Here is an 18,627-nt window from a genome sequence, read left to right on the forward strand (position 1 = left end):
AGGGTCATATAGCCTCTCTGAGCCTCAGTTTCCTCATCTGGAAAAGTGAAACAACATACTACCTTAATGAGGTTTTTCGAGAAGTCAATGAGATAATACAGGTGTGGAGCCTGGTAATTAGAGCCTATAAATTATATCTAAGATTAGAGTGAGATGGTTAAGGGTCCCTGACTCACTGAAGCAGTTTCCGGTGCACGGTGATGGCAGAAGGTAGATTCTAGTGTGTCTGCCTGTGTGTGTGTGTATGGGTTGTGGGGATGTCGGAATAAAACTAAGATGAAAGAGACTTAGGCTGGGAAGAAAGAGGGGCCCACAATGATGGAGAAGCTGGAGATGGGGCAGTGAGATGACTGATGGTGCACAGTCCAGGAGAAGGGAAAGGAGGACGAGGCTGATCACGGTGGGTGTTTCAAGTGAAGACTCGAAGCAGGACTTGGCAGGGTACACAGGCTGCATAATAAACAGGAAAGAATGTGTTTGGGAGGAGGCTGCTGTGAGTTCTCATCCCAGTCCCTCAGTCTACTGACTGTAACAAACATGAAACATTCGTACCCTTTTTAGCTTTCATAGTGACCAAAAAGTCTAGAAAGGAGCAATCACGCTATACCATCTGAACCTCTAGCGCAATGCACTCTCCCTAGAGCAGGGAGTGTTCCTTAGCCCATTATTCAGCTGCAGCAACTGTGTTTGCACATTATAAATGCGTTGAATTGAGATGAATTGAGAACCTCCAATCCGATGTTTTCCAGGTAACATTTTCAGGACCTCAGGCAAGGTTGGGGACGGTATAAATGATAAAACACTACTCAAATGTTTCTGTAAGTTATTAAGCTATGTAACTTTTTGGTCTTCCTGGATTTCACTTTCTCTACTCTTATCAAAACAGCCGAGCCTATGTTCACCCCTCCATGACAGAATGACTCTGCAGGGCTGACATTCAGCAGGTGCCACCCTGGTTGTATATGGCAGGCCACTGTTCTGACTGCTTTCTGTATCTGCTCTGGCTGGTCAGTGCTTGTGCCGTATTGGTTATTACACTTTTGGGGCATTATCATGTGGCTCCAGGAATTGAAGTCTAGCTGTACTCCAAGGCGGAAAGGAAAATGGGCTGCCACCATACCGTCACCATTTTTTAGAGAAGGAAGATGAGGCACAAAGCGGTTTAATTACTTTCTTAGGGTCTTCTAGTCAATACATTGTAGTACAGCCAGAATTTCTGGCTTTAGAGGATTGTTGTGGTTCGGTAATCAGAAGCTAGGATTAGAACCCATATCAGCCTCCTCCAAAGTCAGTCTTTCCTGTTTATTATACTGTCTGAATACACTGCCATGTCCCATTTTCCTTCCAGTTTTATTGAGAAATAATTGACATACATCACTGTATAAGTTTAAGATGTACAGCATGAAGCTTTGATTTACATATGTTGTGAAATGATTACCACAACAGGTTTAGTTAACACTGAATTATCTCACAGATGCAATAAAAAGAAAAAAATTTCTCTTTGTGATGAGAACTCATGGGATCCACTTACTCTCTGAACAATTTCCCTATATATCACACAGCGATGTTAACTAGTCACTATGTTTTGCATCACATCCCTAGTCTTTACTTATCTTAAAACGGAAAGTCTGTCTTTTGACCATCTTCCTCCAAGACCTGTTCCGGAGTCTTCACTTGAAACACCCACCGTGATCAGCCTTGTGCTCCTTCCCACTCCTCCTGGACCGCTTACCATCAGTCACCTCCTCCCTCTCCCACCTCCAGCTTCTCCAGCATTGTGGGCCCCTTTCTTCCCAGCCTAAGAACTTACGCAAGTCTCTTTCACCCTTATTATGTTTCTTATCCTACTCCCATTCAGAATCTACTTCTGCCATCACCACACACCTGAAACTGCTTCCGTAAGTCAGAGAGAAAGAATCTAAAGTCTTTTTAGCTTGTGTCTAAATGCTGGAGCCTGATTTGGGAAGAAGGGAAAAGAAAGAGAATTCAAATGTGGAAAAAGAATCCGCTGGCACCAAAAATGAATAAAGACAAGTTTCTGAGACCAGAGAGCCCCTAGCCTGGAAGACGATATGAGAAGAACAGAGGGACCTGGGGGTCTAAAAGCAGAGGACACCTTTGCCCTGCTTTCTGGACATGTAACCTGGAAGGCAGCAAGACCCTAGGGAGAGAACAGCTACGTGGTATCTCTTGGCAGTCATGTCCATCAGCAGTCTCACAGAGACTCCTATATCCCCAGTTTGATATAAAAGTAACAGATAAAACAGACTCAAACAGAGTTGTGAACAGGGGAGTAAACATCCCTCAGACCTGGTGAATTGGTGACGAAGAATCAGACTTCCTTCTGGTGCCCACCACCGAAACACCTTGGCCTTATGTAAGAGTCTTGGACTGTGACACAATTTTGTGTGGGAAGCAGCAGGCTGGAAGAACTGCAAGAAAGACAGGTTAAGTTTCCTATTAGCCCAGTATGTTGGCAACCTGAAGTAGAAATTAATGTGTTCTAAAAAATAAAGTGATATTTCTGGTGCACCTCAATTTATGGTTCATGCCTGTGAACTTCTTTGTAAATTATAGCCCAAGATTTGTTTGCTTCATAATTAAATTTAGAACTTATTTTTCTCCAAAAATAAATTTAGAGGAATACAAATAGAAGGAGGAGAGAATTTGGATCACTTTTTATAACAATAATCCTTTACATAATAATACATAGCTTCTTGGTACGCCCAGCTACAGCATAAGTACTAATAGAGGAAAGATGCTAGAATTAAAGGAGTTAAGTCAGGAAATAAAGAAATTCTGAGGATCAGAGATTTGCCTCAAGTGGGACATTGGCCAGTGGGGAATGAACTTCTGACTTGTGGGACTAAGATCTTTCCTTTCTCCATTTGGCTCTTCTCATGCCGTCTTCTCCCCCACGCACAGTTTGTCCTATCCTAAATATGAAAGTAAAGTGAAGATGGTTGTAATTTTGATTTTGTTACCGGTTACATTTTATTTATGGTTCTAATTCAGAACATTATTCATTTGTCAAGGAAGTCAGATTTTCTTTGGAAATGTATATGCAAAAAACGTCAAGACTTGTGGAAACTCACTCTTGAATGTCCCTGGACATGATTCAGAGGCTGATTGAGGGAAGGGCTGAATTTCTCGCTTTAGAGGATTGTTGTGATTTGGCAATGAGAAAATGGGAAAATTGGCTTCGGGAAGAGGAAGAACTTCACCTTTCTTTAGTGGAGGGAGTCGGTAAACATATCCAATTTGTCTCCATTTGAAGGGAAAGTGTCGTTTACCTGGACCTCTTTCTTCTGAGTGCCTTGGTGGTGGGCCATGGCCCCAGCGATGGTGATCTTGGGAACTTTGGCTATAGGGTGGTGGGTCACAGGGTCCATGGTCATGGAAATCCTGGCCATGGGGATGGTGTCCATGGGGATGGTATCCATGGGGATGGTGTCCATGGGGATGGTGTCCATGGAGATGGTGTCCATGGGGACGGTGTCCATGGGGATGATGGTCATGAGGATGGTGTCCATGGGGATGGTGCTCACTGGAACTATGATTATGAAGGGGTGTATGGGTGCCATTGGTGCCAAAATGGGGGTGATGACATCTTGAAGGGGGCAACACTGGAGGAGCTCCTGATTGAAACTGTGGCCTGTCTGCGTGATTTTTGTCTTCTAGAGGAGGTGGGCATCCAAGTTGATGTGGCTTGTGAGGATGGTGGGAATCTCTGGATCTCTTGGGCTTAAATGAAGGCTTGCCAGCAGGAGAATGCTCATGCCCACCAGAGTGGGGTAGATGGTCCAGATGGGCTTGTACATCACTGATGTTTCTATGTTCCTGGTGAAGGACACAGAAGAGTGAACACCATCATAGAGCACAAAAGGAGAAGTTAGACGTTTAACTTGATTTAGACTAACGGCCCTCATACTTTTGGATTCCACAAATCAACTGAAAAAGTAAAATACCAAAAGAGCATTCTCAAATTTTTATCTAGCCAAGTTGACATTTAAAATACAAACAAAACTATCACCTACCACCATCACAATAGGAATAATATTTTGATAACCCAAGAATCGGAAAGATAATCTCAGAGTAAAGGATGGTCCTTTAAATGAAAAATGTTGTATCTCGAAAAACTTTTCTTAGTATTTTCATTTTTCTCATTTCAACATAAAGTGGTGAAATTATGTTACACAAGAATAGTCATCAGTAACCAACATTTGGAAAACTAGTGCCTTATAATTCAGATTCTCAACAGAGTTCTGTGGCTCCGTAGTAAAGGATCTGTGATTCCTAAAGGATGAGCACCTCACCTCTTCACCCTGCTTATTCAGATTTTAATTTTTTTGAAAAATTTATATAGCCATATTCATGGTGACAAACCTGCTCCCTCCTATTTTGGGGTTTGGCACATGGATGTTTAAATTATTTTCAGTTTTTTGTTTTTTTCTCACGAAAAGATACAGTGAAGAATATCTGTGTAGAACAAGGGTTTTTACACACAGATATTCTTGTAAAATGCTGTTTTACATCTTATTATATATACCTTTATATAATAAATTTAAGACTAATTCAGTCCCCTTAGATTCTAGGCTTAATACTATAACTAGGAATTATAAAGTCTCAGCACTGGAGTCCTGACTACAAGGGCTATTTTCAAATTAATTAAAGGTTGATTAAATCGGTCAAGATTTACTTTTATGACAAATCTTATCCCTTCCCAATTCTTGGGGAAAATTGCACACTTTTTGTGTCATGTCGGCATTTGCACTCCTTTTCCCAGGGGCTATTCTACTCATGACAAAGCCTGTCTAGGAAACCCACCTTAAGGTTGAAGACTTCACAGTTTATGACAATATCTTTTGGACTTTCCATGTCAGAGGTTCCTACATCATAGGACAAATCTGCTCTGCAGAACCCAAAGACCTTTAAAGAAGACAGAAGCATGTGTGCACGTGAGCAGGAGATTAGGGAAAAATACAGTTGTCAAAGGTTTTCTTTCCAATTTGCTGTGGTTCTCGTCCATGAATGGTCACCACCACTGGGCTTTCCCATGGGCGGTGGTGAGAAATAACATGTCGTTGATGCCTTGCCTTTAGTCCAACTCTTCGGCACTGAAGACCAGACTTGCCTGTGCCTAGAGAGAATGAAGTGGGGTGCAGAAGAGGGATTTTTACAACTTAACTTGTTCCTTGCAGGGAAGTATTGGAAAGGAAGGAACCAGTATAAAGTTTGCATGGACCCTGTCAAAGTGACTGTCTGCTGGCCCTACCCTAAGCACAGAGGCTTCAACTGGCTGGCATCTCTATGCCCCAGAGGTCCCCAAACCCAGCTGTCAAAGTTAGACTAGGACAAGAAAAAAACTCTTTTATAGAAAAGACTGTTAAGCATTGAGGTTCTGAGTCCAGTTTTGGAGTCAGACAGATCTATGTTAATCCTGGCTTCATCATTTACCAGTTGTGTGAGTTTAGGCAAGTTGCATAAAATTTCTGAAACTCAGTCTTTGTCTGTAAAATGGGTACAATGCTATCTACTCACAAACCTGAGAAGGCTTAATTAAATGAGATAATGATGTAAAACACTGAGTGCTGAACTCTTCTCTAGCCGCCATGTTTCTGCATGGGTTTGCATTGCCCACACCAAAATAATTAAGGGTTTGTTGGGGATAGGAGTGGGGGAGGGAGGCGTCTTTTCTGGTGGCCACTAAGCAGGATTTTATAGCTCCTTTAGGTAGAAAAGTTGAACAGCCAGAAAACGAATTAGTGAATGCTACCTCTCTTCTGGCCCCAGAGAATGCGCTGTTAAACTCCAGAAAAATCCTGGACTTGAAATCAGAAGGCCACCATTAAAATCCTGTGTCCTCACACTTTCTAGCTAAGTGCCATTAGGTAAGTGTCTACACTTCTAGGCCCTTCTGTCACAGGGAAATGGAGGTAGACACTTGTTTCTCCTCAGCGTGGTTGTCACAGGGCTCCAACAAGACAGTATATGTGGAGGTGTTTTGTAAACTCTAAGTTACCATACAAATACTGAGAAACATTAAGAAGATCTTCTTGCAGGTACGTAAGCATCAATTTATAAATGATTTGGGGAAAAATCTCACTGGGCTGAGCATAGAAATGGATTCTAAACTCAGCTTGGTTGTGAACATTGGGCAAAACCTTTACTGTGCGGAGCCTCAGGTACCTTCCCGTTTATCAAACGGGGAAGTAAATGAACAGTAAATGAGACGAAGTGAATGAAAGCAGCAATGGGTGCAGGTTCCTGATACAATCTAGGGATCGGGTTTAGCTAAGTCTTTAATCCCCAGGAGTTTAAATGACTCGGTGTTAAGTTTTGGTTTATGTCACGTATATTTATAGAATGATATTCTCACGATTCCCTTAACTTCTCTGTGCCTCAATTTCCCCATGTGTAAATAAGGGATAAAAATCGCATCTCGTTCATAGCATGGTGGTGGGGGTCATAGGCCATCGTATGCGCAATGCACTTAGCAGGGTACCTGGCACATAGTGAGTGGTCTCTAAGTGTCACCTCGTATTTCGCAGACATCTGGTATACTCACAGTAGCGTGCCGAGGAAAATGGTGGCTGGAGCAGTTCCTCACAGAGAAGTCCACGTAGTAATTGGTTCTTTCCTCTCCTCTCTAGAACAAATGGGATCAAAGCAGTTTCAGGAACATTAAAAAAAAGGGGGGGAGCATTAAATACCTACTATCCAAATATACAGTAAGTATTATGAAGATTCAAAATCACCAATGTATGCCATTTTTCTTACAGTCTCTGCCTTTTAAAATGTATTACATAAGTGATGAAGTGAATACTATTTCATTGAAAAGTTTCAAATAATACAAAACGAATCCAGCATAGTATGAAAACTCACCCTTTCTGCACCCTAGTCTCTCCTTCTCAGAGGTACCGCTATCATCCATTTGATGGATTTTTCCTTCTCACCTTTTTCTAAATATGCTCTGCACATACACCTATCTTTAATTAATATACAGGGGCTCATAGTCTAGGTATTGTCCTGTAACCTGCTTTTTCTCCTAGCAATACACCTTGAAACTCCTTTCAATGCATATAGGTCCAAAACATTCTTTTTAGTCATGCATTGTATTTATTGTATTGCTTGCATGCACCATATCTATTTAACTTTGTGTTTTCAAAATGCAGGACAACCTCAACTAGCTGCTCGACAAGACCACTCTGGGTAGAAGGCACTTGGGACGCTGAACTGGGAGGAACTAATTCCAGCCATAAAACTGGGTGTGGTGAGGTACCGTGTTCCCCGAAAATAGACCTAGCCGGACCATGAGCTCTAGTGTGTCTTTTGGAGCAAAAATTAATATACGACCCAGTATTATAGTATATTATATTACATTATATTATACCCGGTATTATATTATATTATATGATATTATGTTATGTTATGTTATGTTATGTTATGTTATGTTATGTTATATTATATTATATATTACCTGGGCTTATAGTAAAATAAGACCGGGTCTTATATTAATTTTTGCTCCAAAAGACACGTTAGAGCTGATTGTCCGGCTAGTTCTTATTTTCGGGGAAACAATGGTAGTTGCTCTGAGCCTCAGTTTTCCATCATAATACAAGGAGATTAGGACCACAGGATTTTAATGACTCTAATATGCTCTTCAGTCTTTTCCTCTTTTTCGTTTGGGTTTTTCCTCTTCTCTTAGATATTCACACTCTCTGCAACTCCAAAAAATGAAAATCTGCAGGAGAACAGTTCTGTGGTATCTACTGACTGTTTGTTGAAGCTGCAGCAGAGGCCTCAATTTAAAAAGCAGCTGGCTGAGGGAGGCCTGTGGAGAGTGAGTGCTGCTGAATTTTGCACCTGCCGGGTTAGAGCCTGGGCCGTCACACTGTAGCTGGGCGTTGATGGAGACTCACCACTCTTACAACTCTCTCCACTCGGTCCACTCTGAAAAAGGCAAAGTCATCATTCTTCCTTTTGTACTTCTCAAGGGCCTTGTCTGCCTGTTTTCTGTAGAGCTCAGTGTCCTCAAAGTAATCGAAGAGTCCGGGGCGGTCTTTAGTATTGGCCAGTGCAGAAGAGACTGGAGAGAGAAGATGGCAGTTCTGTGGTTACTGGGTTGCAAACAGCAATGTCAGTGCTGGGACTAAATACACGTAAGCACGGGGGCAAGACTAACAATAGCTTCCACTTTACAGATGGGCAAATTGAGGATGGAAGAGGCTAAGAAACTTGTTCCAGATCAAATCAGGCCATCGGCAGCGGAGCTATAAACTAAACCCAGATCCTTCTGATGCTCAAGTCTCTGTTCTGACTGGATTCACGATGCTTCCCCATCATCCATAAAGTGTTACTATCTTAACGAACTCTTCCTGTCTCTGCCAAGGAGGGAGAGGCATCATCAACATGAAGTTTTGCCCAGAGAGAGGAGACGATGCAGCTCAATCTTTCTTTAAGGCAACCTCCTGAAGGAGATGCTTGGCTGTTGAATTTTTGTATATTGAATCATGTTGAGATTTGCTGTTATTGAAGGAATTCTGTGATCATTCTTTTTGGAAAGTAAATGAAAAGCTCATGGACTTCAGAGTCAATACTTGTGGGATAGGATCATGTTCCCTACATTTGGCTGTGATCCTGAGGCCAAGTCGTTGATCCTCTATGAAACTCAGTTATTTTGTCTCTAAAATAGAAAGTATCAGAACCTTTACTTCATAGACTTGTTGTGAGATTAAATGATGTGACATATGTATAACTGCTTTGTAAACTGTAGTGTTAATGTATGACTTTTAGATGTGGAAGTCAATGCTTACTGAGTGCTAAGTACTTTGCAAGTGTACTGCACAGACCATCTTATTTAATTCTAACAAAGACTGGAGGGGCTGACATGATTACTATTCTCATCTGAGCATAGTTTGAGGCTGTCCTCAACTGAGGAAAGTGAAAAGAGGGTAAATAGCTTGCCCTCAAGACCATGCAACTAGGAGTGATAAGGTTGGGATTCAAACTCAAGCAAATCTGACCCCAGAGCCCATGTTCTCTACAACTATACTACCATGCTATGCTACCTCACATAGATTTTACTTTCGTATATTGCATTTCTTTAAAGGAAAGTGCACTAATAACAGGGGGAAAACTTCTCACTTCTCTTCTCAAGAGAGTGAATAATAATCAAGTCCATGAGGGCAGGGACCATTTCTGACATGTACATCATAAATTATTATATTATGATTGAATTCTGTATTGATCTGGAATTAGTAGAATTAGACTAGAATAAGTAGCATTTTAACAGATTTCCATACCAGAACTTGTGGTGCAGTTGAAGTCATTCACTCTAAGATCCTGAGATTCATTCAAATGTGTGGTAGCTATTACCTTACATTGTCCAATCACCTGTAAAAAAAAGGAGTTTGTCATTGCATACTGCTTTCCTCAGGTGGAATATGCAGAAACACAAAAGTGATAGAACATACTTCTACTATACATTTAAAATTTATTTATCGTTTCTCTCAAAAAATCCTGTCCCAAAACCTACATTTTCTTAATCTGCTTCTTCTGTGTGTTGGGTGCTATAGACATTGAAAGCCCTCATGATAACCAGAGAGAAACTGTTTAAATGGATCATGGCCACATCCCAAACATTTTCAAGAGGAAAAATTGCTGAAACTTCTACGTATGCAAATGTCTTATTTTCTGGAATTGAAATATTAGACCTGTGCTTATTCATTTTTGTGTTCTCTTGTGGCAGACAACTTGGGATCTGAGTACCCATGTGTAATGTACAGAGCAAAACCCTGTTCCTCATGATAATTGCAACTTATCCTTTTGGCTATTCCTGCGAATGGGACCAGTCTTTATAGGACACATTTACAAGTTCAAGGATTCCTAGACCCACAGATTATCAGGTCCAGAAATGACCTTAGAGTCCATCTATTCCAAACCCCTCATCTTATTTTACAGCTGGAGATATGGAAGTCTAATGACTTTAGGTGATTTTCCCAAGGTCTCACAGCTGGACATTCTATCCCATGGGTCCACAACCCACTGACTTATCTTGCACTGGGTTCCCAGACCTGGCTCTCAAGAGAATATTACTCAAGGCCAACATAATCATTATTAGTCAAAAGGTGGAGGTTGCTTTTACCCTTTTGCTGTGTTAGTGTTGGCATACAGCTACCCTATGTAAGCAGAGAAGACAGAAGTCAAGAATGATAAGAAGAGGAAGATGGTAGCATGTTTACTTACTATTTCAGATGGACGTCTAGAAAGCGCTGGCTCACAGTCATCCCAGTATTTCCTGGATTGGACCGGACAGTCAGATTCTTTCACATCTAAGGCTAAATAATAGACAGTTGCAGATTCCTGAGGAATTCCAAGAAAGCAACAGGTGAGTAGTCTATGAGAACGACTAAATAAAAGCAGTCTCTTTATTTCTCAAACAGAATTCCTGCTCCTTTCCAAATCATTTTCAATGTCTACCTTTTTGTCATTTGATCTATTCATTTGAATAAAGAGCTTCAAAGAATTACTTCCAAATGTTTTTTTCAACTGGTTGTTATGTTGCTTCTGCCCATGAGGTTTAAAAAGCAATCAATAATTAAGTCTATAAATGACTTAAGGGAGAGAACAAATAAAAGTTAAAAGAAAAAAAAATCACTCAATAGCAGTGCTGGTTTGGGTGGAGGCGTAGAAGATAGAAGCCTAGAATTACAATGCTGACAGCCACATCATGGGCCCCAGTCTACATGTGGAGCTGTGTCTTCTCACCTAGCTCTATTCCTGAACTTGGATATCTTGCCAGGATTTCAACTTGCCCAAAGCTAAAACCACTCTCTTCTCTAATTCTACTATCTAGAATTAGTAGAATTAGACTAGAATAAGTAGCATTGTAACAGATTTCCATACCAGAATTTGTGGTGCAGTTGAAGTCATTCACTCAGCTCAGCTCCCTTTCTCTACTTCTCTTGTCTTTTGTCAGTGGCACCATTAATTATTTATTGCCTTAGTCTTTGGCCTAAAAAAAATGTGACATCAACTTTGATTTCTTCCTTTGCTGTTGCTATCGAGTCACCAGGCCTCGAGTTGTCTTTCTTTTATTCGTTGTCCATTGGCCTAAACCCCACTGTCTGATCTGATCTTCATTCCTCCTTCCTGAACTCATAAAATGGTTTGCTAGTTCATGTCCCTGTCACTTGCATCCATCTCCCCAGGCACACTCTGACACCTCCCCAACCACCCACCCATTTATACCACCACTCAGAGGTAGCACTGTGCCAACTCAGCCTGGAGACTACAATGTGGCAGAGAGCCTGGAATTGGACTAATGGTCACTAAATTGCTGGCTGAATCCTAAATTCCTGCACTCTTGTTCTCTGCAGTCTACGGCCTCCATCTACAATACTTTAACAAGTATAAATTTCTCTGCTTGTCCTCTGTGGTGCTCCATGGTCTGGCCTCCCTCATTTTAGTGGTTTCATCAAAGGGTAGGTTATGTTAGGAGGCTAAGGAGGGAAGCCTCCCTCCATAATCTCTACCGTAAGCCCTCAAACCCACTCTGAATAAGCATCTAATCTAAGTGAAGACAGTAGGCTTGCTTTGCTTCAAGATGAGGCTACATTCTCCCTCCCAACCTGATGGCTTCTCCAAAAGCCCACACAGAACTTCTGGAATACCCCGACTTATGTTTCTTTACTCCTTAACACCTACCTTCCTGATTCCCTAACCACACAGAAGCGGTATGCCTGGAATTCTCCTGGAATGCCATCTTCCTATTCAAATTCTGCTTATTCTTCAGGGCCCAAATGAAGGCTTCTCCCACCCAGTCTTAACAGATCTCCTTTCATTAGTTTGCCTATGTGTGCATGTGAGCTCGTTATTATTTCCTTGAGGGCAAGGCCCACAGTTTATTCTAATTTTTCTCTTCTAGTACTTAACATTTGATTGGACTCAACATCAATGCTTATTAAGTACATACAGACTGACTCATAGTTAAGGATATACTAATAACAAACGTTAGTTTCAAAGAAAGAAAAAGAGCAGTCTAGAGCAGCAGCGGAAACTAAACAGAAAACTCTGACTAAAGGGTTGTGCGAAGCAGCAGTCTTAGGGGTAACAGTCACATTTGCCCCCGGTGCATGGTCTCCCACCTCAGCCCTGCCATTGGCAATTCCTCACCACTTCGTCCAAGTGGGCATCAGCGACCCGCAGCAACTGGAAGAGGTAGCCATTCCGCCGTCCTTTATTGATCAGATCTAGAGCTTTCCCAGCCAGGGGCCCAGTAGCATTGCAATCTGTGGGACTCAAAGCGCAGGAATACTGCAGCGTGATCGAGAGGATCAAAAGCAGAGCTGTAGCGCATGCCTTCATTGTGTTAAAATATGAAAACCATCCCTCGCTGTGGTATATCACAGCAGAGAATTAGATACAGACTTTCTAAAACACACACACACACACACACACACACAGCATATGCCACTGATTAAACAAAGTTTTTATACATTTTTGTTGTATAACTGGGGATGTTCACCTTGACCCCTGGTTAAAATGTCTGTCAACATGCCGTAAATGATTAACGGGTTCTGGGGACAGAAAGTTGCGACATGCCACTAGTGAGTGGCTGAAACTGTGATCTGCACAAATCTGGATATTTCTAGTAGGTAGCAGATCCAAAGTGTGTTTTTTACCACAAGCATTGGTGTGGGGGATGGAAATAAAGTGATTTCCCTTCATTTGTTTTCTATCTCAGCCAGAAATTTCCACCATCATTTCCCTCCTTGGATTATGGCGCGAGAAGGCCTCAGTAAAGCGCTGCATCATTTAAGGGACGTGATGTGTTAACGTTTACACCATACAAGGAACTGAGTTCAGGTAGAATAGAATGATTAAGAGTCTGTGGCTTTGGAGTCAGGTCTGAATTTCAACTCTATTACTCTTCTATGAGTTACTCTTGTATGCTGGGTAAGCTATGAAACTTCTCTGACTCTTAGTTTCCTCATTTATAAAACGGGGATTAATACCTCTTGGCAGGATTGTGCGACACTGAAATAAGAAAACATATAAAATAACCACTACAATTCGTGGCACAAATCCAGGTGCTGAATAACATGATGCTATTGATTGTTATTATTTGTATGATGGCTCAGAAGAACTTAAAGCCACCCCCATATTATTCCAATTCTCCCTGGCCCTTAAGCATTCCAAAGAGAGTTGGTTCATGTGGAAGAGAACCTGGTGAGGGTAGAAGTCAAGCCATTTGATGCCATCCAAGAGAAGGGGTTAGAGGGTATGTACTACTGTGGGAGGGGGGCTCAGGACTGGGGGACACAGCTGATCGCACAGTCCTACCCCTCCAAAGAAACCAATATACCTACCTGTGTGGACCTTTCATACCAGCAGCGCCCAGCAGCATCAGAAAGGACTAGCGGGAATCAGTCCAGGTCCCCTCCCCACTACCGGTCACTTAAAGAGCATCTCCCTCCCGGCTCTCTTCTCTGCGGTGAGTGTCTGCATTGTGGACAGCAATTCTTCTCAGCCTTGACTTCATAACAGAATCACATGAGGCGCTCTGAAAAATCCTTATACCCAGGCCTTCCCTCCAGAGCAATTAAACCAGGATCTCTGGGGGTGGACCCAGGTACGGGTAGTTTTAAAACTCCCAGATGATTCCAATATGCAGTCAAGGCTGAGAACTACTGGGGTTCTAGACAGAACCTGGAGGGAGGGAAAGAGTTTGGAGAGAGAGAGGGGACGGAGAGGGTACATGTCAGGCAGGGTGTCAGGCGGGGTCTCTGCTCCCGCTCCCCACATAAGAACGCAGGATGTGGCTAGGCCAAAAAGGAACACCCACGGACCATATGTAGGGGAGTCACACCACTATAGTCTCACTGGAGGCTGGATTCACACGACATGAGACCTGCTGTCCGCTTTTCTGCCAACCGACCGACCACTCTCTTTGACTCCACTCCCCAGCGCAGCTGCGGCAGTTATACTAGTGGCCAATGACTCAAGGGTTACAGCTGACGGCCAACCAGCCACAGCTGACGGCCATCTACTACCTGAGCCAGCATCTTTCCTCGTGAGGCGGACAGCTGGACACTGCTCTCTGGGGCTCTGTCCCCACAGTACATGAAAAGCAAAACGCACTTCCCAGAATTACAGACTGGTTTAGTGAGTGCTAAAAGTGGAAGAAACACATTTTGAATTATGTCTAGATTTGAACTTTTAACATGAAGAACACTAGCTTTTAAACACCCAAATAGGACCACTTCAGTGTAACTTAGAATGACAGAAATAACATGGAATCTGTCCAAGGTGTTACTAAGGGGCTCGAACTCAGGTGGGCAGGGGGAAAGCTATGCATTAAAACAAAACCTGTTTTAATTTCCATGAGTTGAGCTCCTTAATTAAGGCTTTCTGTTATCGCTCTATTGTCCATACCCAATATGGAGGGCCATGGACAAGCCACATGCGGGTGGAGGGAAAGGGGTGGGAATGGGAAAAGACATCGGGGATGAAACTCAGCTTCTCCTGTAGTACTATAGATTGTAGTATAAGTGCTGCCGAAGTGAGCACTATGGTATTGTAGATTTAGTAGCTGAGATTTAGGGGTAATCACGAGAGCCATGCCTTCCCTTTCCTTTGCTTTGTTGAATCTTAAATACAGACACGATGCTAGTGATGCCATTCCAACTATCGGAATTTCAGATGAGACATCTCAGGGAGCAAACTGAAGGTGCTAGGTGGCAAGAGTCAGGAATGATGGAGAGTAGAAGAGACAGTCTATCCCGCGGAGCTGTCTGATGATCTAGGAAGTGACATTCAGCTTTGGTGACTCTCTTACTGGCTTTGGGAAAGCTTCCTGATGGTCCTGAGCCAGAGAATGGCCTCAGATGTGCAATGGAGAGGGGAGTGGTGTCTTCTCACAAGACGGTTATTGGAGCAATCAGGGTAGATCCACATACTCATTCTGGCATTTTGGTTCTTTCTGGGTGGCCTGGCCGTAGTATCAGAGAAAGTCAGTTAAGAGAATTTTTATTCTTTAAAGCTTTTTTCTCCCTCATAATCAAATATAGGCTTTTTGCAAAAAAAGTGGAACTACAAAAAATGTAAAGGAAAACTCACCTCTAATTCCACTACCTGAGATAAATCACTAACTACTATATATTTCTTCATGGACTTTTTTCCATTTGGATATCAATAATATATGTGTTTTTAAATTATTGGGATTATTCTGCTGTACATACAGATATTTTTTCCGTCCACTGTGGTTGAATACTTACTTACAAACTCTAGTTTTGGGGGTTATTAATAGAAGCCATATAGGCTTTATAAATGTTGTTTTTGTTTTTTATAATGGAATTTTATTTTTTTATTTGAGATCCTTTGTACATTTTTATCATAAACATAATCTCTGCACAAATTAAAAAAACAGAATTACAAAACATGTAAAATAAAAATTAAAAATCTCTCTCTCTCTTATCCTTCATCTTCCAAACCCTTTCTCAAGGGAAGGAATTTTAAAAAATTCTTGTTACATAGATTAAATATTGTATTTTCCCTATAATAACTTCCCCAAATCATTAAATATTCTACAGAAAGATTATTTTCAAAGATCTCATGATATTGTATATTGCATATGTTTGTAATATATCAATATTCCCCTAATTTTTAGCCACATGTGTTGTTTCCAATTATTTGTTCTTACAAATAATGCTGTAATGGACATCCTTGTATATTTCTGATTTTTTTTTGGTGGGGGGAGAATGACTGGATCAGTTCACAGAATTTTATGACATTCAGCTTTTTGTAATTGAAGACACTTTTTAATTTTTAAAAATTTTTACTGGGGAATAATGGGGAACAGTCTGTTTTTTCAGGATCCATCAGTTCCAAGTCAAGCTGTTTTTTTTTTTTTTTTTTTTTCAATCTAGTTGTGGAGGGCGCAGCTCAGCTCCAAGTCAAGTTGTTTTCAATCTAGTTGTGGAGGGCGCAGCTCACTGGCCCGTGTGAGAATCGAACCGGTGACATTGGTGTTATGAGCACTGTGGTCTACCCATTTGAACCAACCAGCCGCCCTGAAAGCACTTTTTTAAATAAAGAAGATTCCCATATAGTTCCTGCTCACTCTCCCCACACTTACAGCCTCCTCCACTATCACTATTCACAGCAGAGTGGTACCCTTGTCATAATCGCTGAATCTACGTTGACCCATCATTATCACCAAAAGCCCATGTTCATATTAGGGTTTACTCTTGGTGTCATATATTCTGTGGATTTGGACAAAGTATAATGACCTGCACCCACCATTAGGGTAACACACAGCGTAGTTTCACTGCCCTGAAATACTGTGCCTTGCCTATTCAGCACTCGCTTCAATCCTTGGCACCCACTGAATCTTTTTATTCTTTCTGCAGTTTTGCCTTTTCTAGAATGTCATAGAATTGGAATCATAGATATGTAGCCTTTTCAGATTGGTTTCTTTCACTTAGTGGTATCCATCTAAGGTTCCTTCATGTCTTTTCATGGCTTGATAGCTCATTTCCTTTTAGCAATAAATAGTATTCTATCGTATGTACCAGAGTTCATCCACTCAACTACTGAAAGACATCTTGGTCGCTTTCAGTTTGGGCAATTATAAGTAGAGCTGCTATAAACATCCATGTGCCAGTTTTTATGTGGGCATAAGTTTTCAGCTCATTTGGGTAAATACCAAGGAAAACAATTGGTGGATATTAGGGTAAGTGTATGTTTAGCTTTGTAAGAAACTGCCAAACTCTCTTCCAAAGTGGGTGTATCATTTTGCATTTCCAAAAGTAATGAATAAGAGTTGTTGTTGCTCCACATTCTTGCAGCATTTGGTGTTGTTGGTATTCTGGATTTTGGTCATTCTGATAGGTGTGTAGTGGTACATCATTATTGTTTTAATTTTCAATTCCCTAACAACATATAATATGGATTATCTTTTGATATGCTTATTTTCCATTTTATTTCTTTTGTTGTGAGGTGCCTTTTCAAATCTTTTGCCCATTTTTTAATAGGGTTGTTCATTTTCTTATTGTTGAAGAAGCTACTTTTAAAGATTCATCAAAAAGTACCCTTAATACCATGTAACTTGAAATGCCCGACTCTTGAAATTCAGCATAGAAGATTAATGTTAGCAATTTGCAAAGCATTGATTATTTGAATACAAGGGCCTCAAATGATTGCAGCATTTTGAGACTATGGGCAAGACTATTGGATTATCTTGACTACCTGGAAGTTGCAGAGTAAAAAAAGAAGATCAAGAATCACAAACTAGAGAAACAACATCTAAGAGATGAGTCAATGAGGAAACCGAATGCCTTAGGAGAAATCATCAGAAGGGTAGGAGAAGAACCTGGAGGATATGGGACAATGTCTACTTGAGAAAGTTTGAAGAAAGAGTGACTCAGCATTACCAGATGATGAAAAAGAATAAGTGAGGATGACAATGCTTCCTTTGAATTTAATGAAATCAACTCAGCAACTGCTCAAAACTTCTTTTCCTTCTACATGCTCTATCTCTCTTGATGGATCCCTTGTCTATCCAACAAGAAACACAAAGAGAAGGACACACAGTCTAAGGTCCTTCTGCATGCTTTACTCAGTATGGGAGGGTATTATGGAACACCTTGGGGAAATACCCTACCTAGGGCTAGCACTGGTTTTCCTCTGTTTGCTCCAGGTCTATTCTTTGCCTTTCTCTGCCTGGCTTTGCCTCAGGAGGCTGACTCCTGTGGATTGAGCAGGCTCCCCTGCTAGCTAGCTTACAATTGGGTTCAAAGAGCCAATGGGAGGGGGGGCTGGAAGGACGGAGGGAGGGAGGGAAAGAGGGAGAGAGAGGTCAGGGTGTTCATTCCCTGCCCCTTTCTGCTTCAGGACTAGGTTCTGGCAGTGGCTGCATCCCTCCACCAGGGCAGTTCCTGCCAGGTGGCCCCTCCTCCAGCAGCTTCAGCTCCCCCTGGATTTGGGTAAGGCTCCTCCTCCTGCAGTCTTCTCAGGTCCAGAGTGGCAAAGGCTTCTTGCTGTTCTCCAGGTGCTTCAGCATCCATTGTGCCCTTAACTTGACCCACAAGTCTTTTCTTTGACTAAAGTCTTTTCAGTTGAACTATCTGAAACAGTATTGGTCAGATATTGCCTGCACAGCCTTCAACCTGAAGGTGGATTTTTTTTTCTTACCTATCTGAATATTCTCCAAGTCCAGAACTTGACAAATTCACTTGATAAATTTGATAAATTAATTTAGCAATGGGGGTAGATGCAAGAGATCATTGCCGATGGCCTATGTCTCTTGCCAGACACTGATTGAAACAGAGTTTAAGACTCTACATGACACCCCACTTAATTATTTTTCTTTCTTACAGGAAGCAGATAAGAGTAACATAGTGTGAATATTGTCTACTGCATTTAAGTAAATGATGCTAAGACCTATGTGCCTCTTTTAAGAAACAGCTATCTGAAGGGAGGACAATGGTTATATTTGCAAATTCTCTGTTTTGTAGGTTTGCTAGGGCTGCCATAACAAAGTATCACAAACTGGGTCACTTAAACAACAGAAATTAATTTTCTCACAATGCTGGAGGATGCAAGTTTGAAATCAAGGTGTTG

At 41.5% G+C, this 18,627-nt stretch overlaps 2 protein-coding genes across 4 annotated transcripts in view; both read right to left on the reverse strand.

Moving 5' to 3' along the window:
* Positions 1-18,627, reverse strand: part of LOC117036298 (kininogen-1-like) — a 124,451-nt gene that overhangs the window by 54,280 nt on the left and 51,544 nt on the right. The window lies entirely within an intron of this gene.
* On the reverse strand, positions 2,667-12,485 carry LOC117036311 (histidine-rich glycoprotein-like). 3 transcript variants are annotated; one of them, XM_033131135.1, is made up of 8 exons: positions 12,178-12,265; positions 10,909-11,017; positions 10,249-10,365; positions 9,306-9,396; positions 7,923-8,089; positions 6,569-6,649; positions 4,828-4,929; positions 2,667-3,840 (listed from the first exon to the last, which is right to left on the reverse strand). In XM_033131135.1, exons 2-8 carry the CDS (start codon positions 10,933-10,935, stop codon positions 3,040-3,042), a joined length of 1,386 nt encoding a protein of 461 aa, XP_032987026.1. In that variant the 5' UTR covers positions 10,936-11,017; positions 12,178-12,265; the 3' UTR covers positions 2,667-3,039. The 3 variants fall into 3 exon arrangements, with proteins under 3 accessions (XP_032987026.1, XP_032987010.1, XP_032987017.1); XM_033131119.1 differs by lacking the exon at positions 10,909-11,017 and having other exon boundaries at positions 12,178-12,485; XM_033131126.1 differs by lacking the exons at positions 4,828-4,929; positions 10,909-11,017 and having other exon boundaries at positions 12,178-12,485.

This window comes from Rhinolophus ferrumequinum, chromosome 2, assembly GCF_004115265.2.
Source record: "Rhinolophus ferrumequinum isolate MPI-CBG mRhiFer1 chromosome 2, mRhiFer1_v1.p, whole genome shotgun sequence".
NCBI lineage: Eukaryota > Metazoa > Chordata > Mammalia > Chiroptera > Rhinolophidae > Rhinolophus > Rhinolophus ferrumequinum.